The sequence below is a fragment of the Temnothorax americanus genome, unplaced genomic scaffold (assembly GCF_048541705.1).
Source record: "Temnothorax americanus isolate GAGA-0224 unplaced genomic scaffold, ASM4854170v1 Scaffold41, whole genome shotgun sequence".
Classification (NCBI taxonomy): Eukaryota; Metazoa; Arthropoda; class Insecta; order Hymenoptera; family Formicidae; genus Temnothorax; species Temnothorax americanus.
Window position 1 is genome coordinate 195364 of NW_027509559.1, and position 11810 is coordinate 207173.

The 11810-nt window shown below is 40.0% G+C and overlaps 2 protein-coding genes across 2 annotated transcripts; one reads left to right on the top strand and one right to left on the bottom strand.

Moving 5' to 3' along the window:
- Nucleotides 1–440: 440 nt before the first annotated feature.
- On the top strand, nt 441–11810 carry Gycbeta100b (guanylate cyclase soluble subunit beta-1-like). The gene is made up of 14 exons (XM_077416100.1): nt 441–617; nt 877–950; nt 2479–2579; nt 2673–2791; nt 4042–4197; nt 4452–4605; nt 4771–4925; nt 5659–5787; nt 5874–5956; nt 6387–6557; nt 7006–7243; nt 7487–7627; nt 8368–8525; nt 11311–11810. Exons 1-14 carry the CDS (start codon nt 615–617, stop codon nt 11438–11440), a joined length of 1812 nt encoding a protein of 603 aa, XP_077272226.1. The 5' UTR covers nt 441–614; the 3' UTR covers nt 11441–11810.
- On the bottom strand, nt 8552–11253 carry Stops (SOCS domain-containing protein stops). Its single transcript, XM_077416112.1, has 2 exons — nt 10743–11253; nt 8552–10200 (listed from the first exon to the last, which is right to left on the bottom strand). Exons 1-2 carry the CDS (start codon nt 10870–10872, stop codon nt 9296–9298), a joined length of 1035 nt encoding a protein of 344 aa, XP_077272238.1. The 5' UTR covers nt 10873–11253; the 3' UTR covers nt 8552–9295.

Genomic DNA, 11810 nt, shown 5'->3' on the forward strand with positions numbered 1-11810 from the left:
CAGTTTGAAACTTCCTAAACGACATTGCCCGACATTCATGGCACCGGGAGGTTGCATTTCATTACATATTATCAACTCGCTCGTGCAAAAAGCGTCTCTGCGCTCATATATTTTCTCGTCGAGTCGGCCGAAAAATTTATAGATCGCAGAAATAAATAATCGTCCCTAACGGCCGCGTGGAAGAAATTACGGTACGCGAGCGACTATAACAAGTCGAGCTGACAGAAGTCGTTCCCGTTCGCTAAATCTCACGAAGGTCTTATAAGTATTCATTCGTGAAGTTATATAGCGCCGCCGACACCGCTCCGCCGTGGCAAAGCGGATTGGGAGAGCCGAAGGGTGGTAGTGTGCACCTCGCTCGAGGGCGGCTCGTGCAAGAGGAGCGCAGCAACTAGGTGGTGTTCTAGGTGGCGCAACCGCGACGAGCGAAAAATCGATACCCCATCGTTTGCCGGCGAACGAAACGGGCCGTCTTCCAGTACGCGGCTCGTGTGCACGAGATAAACACGGCCATCACGGATCGGCAATCGGAATGGAGTGACGCGTGAGAAGTGAGGTCAGCCGCCCCCCCCCCCCTGATTGTCACCGGTCCGGTCATCAGGAGCAGCATCAGCATGGTACGTCCGTGCGGAACGCTTGATGACTCGACGAACGGGCGCGCGCGACGTCGACGGGTGCTGATAATCGTGTTACTGATTGCATTCGAATTGCGAACGGCGATGACCCGCGAGGGTTCCGATCACACGTTGGAGATATACCCCCCCCCCCCGCGGAGTCTCTGTCAGCACCTGTGCGACGTCGAAGACAAATGCATACGAAATTTAGCCCCCTGGTGAATTACGATTATATGTCATTCATGTCTCCTTGTATGCGCAGTACGGTTTCGTGAATTACGCCCTCGAGCTCCTGGTCTTGAAGAGCTTCGGCAACGAGACGTGGGAGACGATAAAGTAGGTAAAAAATAGATTGCCTGTTTCTGTTGTCTTTCATGTCTTTTTTTCTCGCACGGTTTTCTATATACACCTGCACGAACCCTCCCTACGGCGTTTTGCTCCCTATACCGTCCGTCCGACGGGCAATCAAGTATTGACATAGGTCAGTTACAGGGAGGATAGTTTGTACATTGAGTGGAATAAATTTTATTTTGAGCTCTATACCGATATCTATATTCTAAACGATGCCAATATTACATGTCATGTTACATTCACATCAAAGTGTTGTTGTATTCATTCAAAGTTTCTATGCCACGTGGGAGTTTTCGTTCACTATCTTATATATTGAGAATTATAGAGATATTATATTTCTCTTGGACTTTCCCATTCATGTTACATATTATTTCTGACTTATGCTTAAAGGTTTTAAAACAAACAATTTTTAAATAATTTTTGACTCCTATAAGATATTTTATTTTCCAGAATTAAAAGATTACAAGTTCTCAACTTTTTCATGAACATAAATTTGAAAATGCAAATTACCTTTTTCATTAATTATCGCTCTATTTTAATATAATAGTCCATAAACTTGCTGTATTGATTGCATTCTAAATGTGCGTGATAAAAATATTCTAGTATATATATGTATTCGCATATATCTCAAAATACAAATTATTTTATGAGCAATATAGGAATCGTTTAAAATTACCTATGAGGGAGTCAATTTGTCCGCCCTAAATGAAGTTTGTAATATTACCGGCCAAATTGGGTTGCAAAATGTTACGTAATATCAGGGGTATCATTTGGTTTTATAGCAACATCATAACACAATTAGAAAGTAACGTATAGCACTTGACACATGCTTTTAGAACATAAGCTTCAATAATGTTACTTAAAAGAAAATTGAACTATATATAATTGAGACATAAACTTTAATACGTTTAAAATTAATCAGAAGATGAATATAAAAATTATTATCTATTTTTATAACTAATATTAAAATCCGAATGACTAATATTATTTCAATTATTATTCTTATTATGTAGTTACATATATATGTATTTATTTATTGTAGTTATTGTCATTATTTTCTTATAAGTATACTCCTTTCTGAAGAACTTTTCTGGGAGATAGTCTAAGTTGTTCCGTGATATGAATATTGGTAAAGCTGTTGCAGAAGCTCTCAAAAGACGCTGAGGTACCTAAGCTTCAAGTGTGACACCTGCATGATATCCATATCAAAGAACTAAACTGCTCTGAACACTTGACACGTAAATTGAATGACAGCAAGACCGCGTAAAGTATTTAACAAATTATCGAGCTTTCAAAATTTTTGTAAAGCGATAAAACACATTTGGAATTTAAAGCTGTTATGAAACAATTATTCAATTTCTAAGCTAAAATCGAATTTTTGGAAAATGAAGAATTTGGAAATGCCATAAATAACGGTTGAATTTTATAAATGTCAATTGAAGATTATTTTATAATTATTGTAGAATTATTTTTTTCTTATCATCAAATTTTTACAATTGCATTGATGATTTAGAAAAGATGCAGCGGTTAATATGGAAGGACAGTTTCTGGTGCGACAAATTTACGAAGACGAGATTACGTATAATCTGATATCCGCTGCTGTCAATAAGCTTAGTACGTATGCTTGCGAGAAAATGCGAGATAAGTCCGTCGTGCGGACTTATTTGGTAAATAACAGAAAATTTTATTAGACATCTTGTGCTTTAGAACTACCTGCCAACGAAATACTCGAATTATTTGGTCGAACGTTCTTCGAGTTCTGCCAAGATTCCGGTTACGACAAGATTCTTCAAGTTCTCGGAGCAACACCTAGAGATTTTTTGCAGGTAAATCTTGAAGGTTGCCCACATCAATTACCAGATTTCTCTTATATGAACAGTTTATTAGTGCGCTTGGTCATACTGGTTTACCGACACAAAAAGTAGAATGTGTATCTTATATTCAACTCGATCCCGTTTACGCTTTAGAATTGCATTAAGGACAGTTTTAATACTCGTTAAATTGTACGTTTTCCGCGCCTAGTACGTATATCGTTAATTTATCGCTAAACCGTTTGCTAAACCAGTCACAGATAGAACATGCAGAATACACACACACACACACACACACACACACACACACACACACACACACACACACACACACACACACACACACACACACACACACACACACACACACACACACACACACACACACACACACACACACACACACACACACACACACACACACACACACACATACCTACACACACACACACACACACACACACACACACACACACACACACACACACACACACACACACACACACACACACACACACACACACACACACACACACACACACACACACACACACACACACACACACACACACATGGGTAAATATATATGAATAAATTAGAAAGCCTTATCGTTAGAATTACGTTTATATAATTTTGTATATGTGTTCTAGAAAAAAGAATAAATATATAGAATTAAATTAATAATTATTATTGATAAATTAGGATAAATTATTAGTAACATTATAAAAAATAAACATATAGATATTACGATTATTTTTTGACACTGAGTAAAATTTTGATTTATATCGCTGAACAGCGATGCGCTGAATTTTATTAACGTATATTCAATTTATCTCAAATATTCATCCCGTGTAACAGAGAGAACAGCGCGATTAAATATAGCATGGTTTTTCTACTTCCTGCAGAAATTTATTCACATTATTTCGTTTACACGTTTGCAGTACAATACTGAGAATTATCATGTCGCATAAAAGTGCTCAAACTTTAATATCAGCTGTTGCACATTTACATTTTATATTACCCACACTTTAATTTTTTGTTCATTTTAATACGTTAACTGTATAATATTTATTGCCTTGTATTTAATAAAAACGGAAATCTATTCAAATATTACTTACACGGATTATATTATTGTTGCAGCATCGCGAGAATATTTTTATCGGAGATATATACATTTTAAATTCATATTCGATATTGGAAACAAAATACATGTGCGCGCGCACATATCGGTTATAGACGTATTATACGTCGGTGTCACGTTGCAGAATTTGGACGCGCTTCACGATCATTTGGGTACGTTATATCCGGGCATGAGGGCACCGTCATTTAGATGTACCGAGAGACCCGAGGATGGAGCGCTTATTTTACATTATTATTCAGATCGACCTGGTTTGGAATACATCGTTATTGGAATTGTTAAGGTATTCTATTTACTGCTGGTAAAAATGCGATTCGTTATGCAAGACTCGAGAGATCGAAATCTCGCGGAACGAAATTTAATTATTCTTGAATATTATTTTATTTCTGAAAATATATTCAACGCTGAACGCTGTAAAAACTCTCGGCTCCGTAAAGTTTCACGAGAAAGAGCGCAGCGATGATTTTATTTAACGGGAATGTCTTAACGAATTGGATGGAAGTAATGGGAGACATTCCGAATTTATTTTTGAAATAGACCGTCGCAAAAAAACTGCACGGCACGGACGTTGACATGCAAATAGTGAAGACCAAAAGCGAATGCGATCATGTGCAATTCCTCATAACTGACACATCAGGGCCAGGAGTCGTATCAAACCCTATGATCGCTGAACTGGAAACGTTGTCTGTCGGTGAGTGGTTTATCACTGTTCGTTTCCAATAAAAAACATCGGCATGAAGAAATCATTTGACAGTAAAATCACAAATCACGAAATATTACGTGTCAAAAAAACTGTGAAGATATATCTTAATATGATAAAAAAGAAATAATAGATATATTTAACGAATTGCCGTAGAGCCGAAGGTCAGCCCAACGACGTTCTGTCGAGTTTTTCCGTTCCACCTGATGTTCAATCGGGACCTTACAATCGTTCAAACCGGATGTACCATAACACGCGTTATACCGGAGGTTTCCAGCGGTCATTGCAAACTAAGCGACATTCTCTTAACTGTGAGTTGACGAGCATCAAACTACAATGTGTTCGTTAGAATCTATAACATTTTTCGCCTCTTGTTCGCTTCGTCGCAAATTCATGATTTTGTACTTGCGGACGTATTTTGTATGTACGTGACACATATTTTTTTTCATTTTGCATCTTGTAGACTAATTAATCATTAATCGTAGATCTATTTAAAGACGTGCTCCTGACTGTTACAGCTTAAAAATTTATGATATTTACGGATTATGAATAAGAGAAAATTTGTTCGATAATATCGCTTCAGCATTTCAGCGCTGCGCGAAGTATTGTCTGTGCCCGATATCGATTACTATATAATTTTCAATAAACCTGCCTAATTGTTCCTTGTCAAAGGAATTGCATTAGTGCGCATAACGCATTGCGCCTGCCGTTACATGCATGCCCATAAGCATGTGAATGTATATCAAAATGCAGCTTATTGTGATGGACACAGAGCGTGTTGACCGAGCTAACCATTTAACATAATTTGCGTTATTGTTTATGCGTACGAAAGGTAACGTTGTCAATTAGCTTACCATTATAATCCCGCAATTAAAAAAATCGTAGGCACATTGAGTGGTGCCATTACTGCGAATATTGCGTCACGTAATTTTGTTTAAAACAACCGCAGTATCCAATAGATTTTGATATATATATTATGTAAATCAATTTAATAAATTATTACATGCAATTGGGTTAATTAACTGTCATTTCGGATCTTTATAGGTCAGACCGCATCTGGAATTAACATTTGAGAATATATTGTCTCATATTAATACAGTATATGTATTGAGAACGAAAAAGGGAGTTATGCGGGTTGCCGCTGCCGAGGAATATTCATACTTACGTTTAAAGGTCAGTAATTTATAAAAATGAATCAAGAATGAGATGGAATCAATAGAGAACTCCTCACAGTTTTTAATTTTTAATAACTATTCCAGGGTCAAATGTTGTATATACGTGAGACCGATGTGGTTATCTTTCTATGTTATCCAAGTGTTATGAACCTGGACGATTTAACTAGGTAAGATTTACGTAAGATTCTTTTATTATTATTATAATCATCATTATATAATCTATTTATCGCTCTTTTATCGCGCAATAAATAAGGTAACTATATAACACAGGAAGATAAGGATAGAAAAGTATATAGTTTATTAGCATAAACTTCTCTGCGCAACCTCGTTGTAGCAATATAAGACTTAAACTTCTTCTTTTCCCGCTTTTGCGGAATGCGTCTCGATAATCTCGTTTCCCTCGGTCAACTTTGGAATCTTTCGTTCGTCCGTGTTAAGCATAATTGGTAAAAGTTTTGTGTTGACATTACTAAAAGTTTTATACGTGACGTACCACTTGATACGGCGAGAGGAGTGGTTTTTCGCTACCGCGCGTGACGAACATCTCCGCCGCCGATATCGCATTATATCGCCCCCGTGTTATTCTTTCGGTTCCAGGCGGGGTCTGTACTTGAGCGACGTCCCTCTTCACGACGCCACTCGAGATCTGGTCCTGATGTCGGAACAATTTGAGGCGGATTACAAACTGACGCGCAACTTGGAATTGCTCACCGATAAGCTGCAGCAGACGTATCGCGAACTCGACGGGGAGAAGCAGAAGACCGATAGGTAGGGGATTTCCGCCCGCGGCGTTTCCTCGTTATCCAGCGAATCCTTGCCGCCGGGCTTGTTCGTCGTTTATCGGTTAGATAACACGATTATACGCGAGATCTGCGACTTCTTTTCCGCGCCGCGGAGCGCGCTTCGGGAATACCTTCCGATGAGAAATTAACGGAAATGGATTTATAACGGGACGCGATACCGCGCGAGACGGGAGGGACTCGACTTCCGCTTGCGTTCGGAGGCGAGCAGAAATCCATTCCTGAGATTTCCCGCAATTGAGACTCCCTCGTCGAAACTATCCAAATTCAATTTCTCCCGTCGGCGCCGACTTGCGGAAATTTCCCCGAGAACTGTTCGCGAATGTTAATCCGATTAGGCAAAACTAGCGTGCGCGACGGGAAGGAAGTTGCGCGACGCGCGACGTTGAATAAAAGATCATTTGTATTCACTGTAGGTTGCTTTACTCGGTGCTTCCTATTTCGGTGGCGAACGAGCTCAGGCATTCACGACCAGTACCGGCGAAAAAGTATGATTGCGTTACTCTTCTGTTCTCCGGGATAGTCGGTTTCGGGGCTTATTGCGCCGCTCACACAGATTCTAACGGCGCTATGAAGATCGTTAACATGCTCAACGAGCTGTACACGGCTTTCGACGTGTTGACTGACCCGAAAAAGAATCCTAACGCTTATAAGGTAAGGTAAACATCTGCGATAAATTTCATTTTTGCTATTAAGTATGTAGCTTGAAAACAGACTGCTAGATACAATATAAAATAAATTATCGTACATAATTTTTTATACATAAAAAAGACATTTATGAATCTTTATAATAAAACCCTTTAAAAAGAGGAAATAAATACGCGGTATATACATATCGATAACACCTCTCTCGGATATATCTCAGGTTTCCATCATTAATACTGCTTTTCGATCTAGGTGGAGACCGTGGGTGATAAATATATGGCGGTGAGTGGATTGCCGGAACCCTGTCGTTGTCATGCACGATGCATCGCTCGTCTAGCGTTGGACATGATGGATCTCGCGGCGGATGAAGTGCAGATCGATGGGGAACCCGTGGTACGTACAAGCTGTCCGCACTCAGCTGGCTGTACTTTGTTACATGACCATGGAGCGAAACGCTTTGATCTGAGAAGAGTTGACAGTATAAATCAATTTATGATTGGACGTTAAACGTTGCGCATCACGCTCTAACGGCTACATCGAAAGAATCGCCGTTAAAGGAGTTATCGAGACAGTCCATCCGTCGACTTTTGTAGAAATTTGAAATTTTCTTCGTACCTTTATATAGTTAGATGTATGTATGTATATATATATATATATATATATATATATATATATTTTGTGTGCGCGAACCGTCTACAATTTCTCGAGGGACAGACTCGAGGGTCTCACTACTATTTTTGTACCTTTTTGCAAAGAGAACTAACTTCTTTCTTGTCGAGTGCCATGGAATTCTCACGTTACTTAAATATTTAACAACGGATCACAGTTGGAATTTACTCCGTGCAATTCGCGATTCAATTTTCAAGAGAAAAAGGATTGGTGCAATTTTAATGAATTTAAACTTCAGTGCTGCAGACACGTGATATAGATAAAAAAAGACAATCATTGCAAGATATTTTACGCTTGTATTAAAAGTGTCCAATCTTTTTTATGATTTAAATAATTAATACTTTTTGATAACAAAACGTGTTTATAGAAAATACTATACGTGTCACGGGAAAAAGAGAAAAACATATATTCCTTTTTTATACCTCTTAAAAGTAATACTATGTTGATTAATTATTATCTTACAGAAAATTACAATTGGTATACACAGTGGAGAAGTTGTTACCGGTGTAATCGGCCATCGTATGCCTCGTTACTGTTTATTCGGAAATACTGTGAATCTTACGAGTCGAACGGAGACCACCGGCCAACCAGGAAAAATCAATGTTTCGGAAGACGCTTACAGGTAACTTACTTAAAATATTGCTAATATTTAAATATGTGTATATACAAATTATTTTATACGATAAAATATATTCAAAATTCGGTTTCTTATTTTTATAATTATGTTTTATACAAATGTTTCTACCGTACTCTCTCTTTCATTCGGTTCTTCTCAAATTGAAGAAAGTTGTTAATGGATCGCAACTTTGGTTTCCCGAACGTGTACATATTACGTTGTCTCACGACATACTTTCCGTTATTCTTGAATGTTTCTGATACTCGCACACTCACGAGTGTACTCGTGTCCCTGACAAAGTATCTCTCTAATTCCCAAGATTCATTAACACAGTGCTATTATAAGGCACCGTCACCCGACCTTTTGACCTGACTTTTTCTTAAACTTTAGACCTTAGACCTACTTGAATGTCTCGCGCGATTTCGCTCTCGTACATCAAAAATTCCGCTTAAAGTCCGACATACATTTACATATAGGATTCACATCTATCAAAGTCTCCGTCATATAGTTTCGCTTCACTTTCTCTCTATATATTTCGCCGAACTTCAATATCGAAGATTCGAACTTATACGGTGACTTTAAAAGACTTCGCCGCGCGCATTTGCTGAATTCTGCAGCCGAATCCGGTAGAAAGCGCATTTTATCGAATCACCAGTGAATTTCTAAAACATACCTACGTATGAATGTATGATAAAATACTTCTGAAATTCACTGCCGGAACAAAAATAAACGGTCGATGCCGATCGTTTTATGACCGCCGCGAGCGAGAGTTTCCATCAATCCTGCAGCAGATCCAGATAACTTCTCAGAGACTCTGGAATCTGCAGTTTCTTGATTCCATGAGGTAGCGCCCAATTGCTATGGAGGGCCTCGCGGATTCGGCAACGGCACAGATGCCGGAGTTCCGCCGGACGAATTCCGCTACGTTCCGGAGGTACTAGATTTTGATTCGTTAGATTGGGATATTGCTCGTACAAAGGTACGCTGAAGATCCCGCTGTGAGCGGCGATGTGATCGGGAGTTCTGACACAGGCGGAGGTGACGGTTCGCAGTAGCAGTTTCAGACATGTCAGCAAGTGTTCCGGGTAAACCACTTCCTCCTCGCCGGGATGTGCCTCGAACTCGCTGAGTTTCGTTAGAATGATCTCCATCGGCGACGGGGCCAGGTTGTCGGACTCGACCGACGCGCCGTAGCGCAACATAATCAACAAGATGTCCGGCGCGCCGTGTTGGATCGCGACCCTCAGAGGCAGAACCTGTCCGTACGACTCCATGGGCACGTCGATGAAACGTCTCTTTATCGGCGAGGACTCGCAACGGTACTCGAGCCGGCCGCTAATCGCGTGATCCAAGAAGTACACCAGTGCCCGGATGTTTTCCTCGCGATCGTCGAAGTCGCACTTCCAGCCGGACAGAAAATGCGTTACGCGCGTACCGAAAATCGCCCCGACCAACAATCGCTCGAACGTCTTCTCGCAGTAGAATATGTCGTTTAGCAGTCGGCTGACGATCACGTTGTTGTCGATATTCCAGTCGTAGCAGAGCTTCGCCGCTACGTACAGAACGTTGTGGAATTTGCCGAGCAGGCAGATCGACCCGTTCTCCATCATCGTGATATTGTGATAACGCAGAGCCGAAAAGACGATCCTCTCGCACACATCCTGTTTGTCGAGATTTTCCGCTGGAAGCACCAAGCATCGGGCGTGAATCATAGTCCCCATCGGTTGTAAAACGGGCGAGTGAAAAAAGTCATGGAATTTCTCCGCGTAGAACGCGGGCGCGAGACGGAGATGCAAATTAATTCTGGAATTCGTGGTGATGCGTTTGTGGCGCGTGGTATTTTTCACCGTTACTGCAACGGGGCATTGGCGAAACAACAAAGACAAATAGAAAGGATTAGGCACGGTTTAATGTAACGGTAAGATCATAATGGGCGGCGATATCTTTCAGGCGTGTTTCAGGCATTCTCGTAGCGCCGCGAGGACAGATGAGAATTTAACGGATTAAAACTATGCGCGTCGTTAATATCGTCGAAGAGCGTATCGTCTATAGGGAAATTTAGGAATTTTCTGTCGGAGATACACGGATAATATAAAATAACGTTGTCATACTAATGGTTATCGATTCCCGACGGCGCGGCGGCGGTCCATTTGTCACTTTACGCTAGTCACGCGTAAATATGGGCATAATATATGTGAACGCGGATATCATAAATCTCGTTACCTTCTGCACAACTGTTTATTACATCCGTAAAATAATTGACCAACTCGCGACGTTTGTATCGCGAGGCTAAGCAACTGCGTTCCATTTCCGAGAATAGCCTGTCGAAATAACAATCTATCAATACCTCCATGGTTTGCGAGTGACTTTAATTAAAAGGCAACGCAATGTCTAGAGAATTCGACGGTGCACGTAATTTCAATGACGGGTAAATATCGCGTAACGGTCGTCGCAAACGTTCACATTTTAATGATTATCAGCAGAAGAAACAAGCCAGCGCACGACAGGCCTAATTCGATTAGACGTAAAACACGCATTTTGTAGGCTTCTTCGCGATCCACCCTTCCTGAGACAAGCTATACAACCATGTTAGAAAAGGCTGCTGCAGGCTTCTCATACTTTATATATGTACAAGAGAAGGGAGTCAAGATTTATTTAAATATAACAAATATTTCGTGAAAAACGCAAGGAGTGATGACATATACTTCTTGCATATTACTTTTTTCTTTTAAAGATGGCTATTATATTAGCGTCAAGATTTTTACAAATGCGCTTATACAATTTGTTGCAGGTATCTCTGTATGCCCGAAAATCAAGACCCGCAGTTTCTTTTGGAGTACAGAGGTCCTGTTTCCATGAAGGGAAAATCCGAGCCTATGAACGTGTGGTTCCTGTCCAGAGAAAGGGAGCTGACATCGTAAATTATTATTGGCAATGAATTTTACAGTTTTGCAGCAATAATTTCGAGAAATCAGTTTGAGGATTAGGCTAAATGTACCACGAAGTAATGAAATTCGTATATACATTCAAGAAAAGGTAGCTAACAATGAACGTTTTAGCAATGAATGTATTTTGTTCAAGACACTTTTATGACCGTGTACCATATGTTTAATTATATGTAAAAAAGTTTATAAAGAGTTCATTGTGTATCGGAACATCGATGTTCCCCACGATCGTTTTCAAGCAAAGTGTAAAATCGAGCGTCGACACTTCGTCTTCGAGCTCGACCGGCTGTTCCGCAATCATGAGTGTACAAGGCAATCAAATATATAATCGTTATTTATTTGGCGA

Coding starts and splice junctions, on each gene's coding strand:
- Stops (XM_077416112.1), bottom strand. CDS start 10,872: ATGGAGGTATTGATAGATTGTTATTTCGACAGGCTATTCTCGGAAATG. Junction 10,201..10,742: donor AATAAACAGTTGTGCAGAAG/GTAACGAGATTT, acceptor TGGTGCTTCCAG/CGGAAAATCTCGACAAACAG.
- Gycbeta100b (XM_077416100.1), top strand. Junction 4,606..4,770: donor ACTGGAAACGTTGTCTGTCG/GTGAGTGGTTTA, acceptor GAATTGCCGTAG/AGCCGAAGGTCAGCCCAACG. Junction 5,788..5,873: donor ATTCATACTTACGTTTAAAG/GTCAGTAATTTA, acceptor TAACTATTCCAG/GGTCAAATGTTGTATATACG.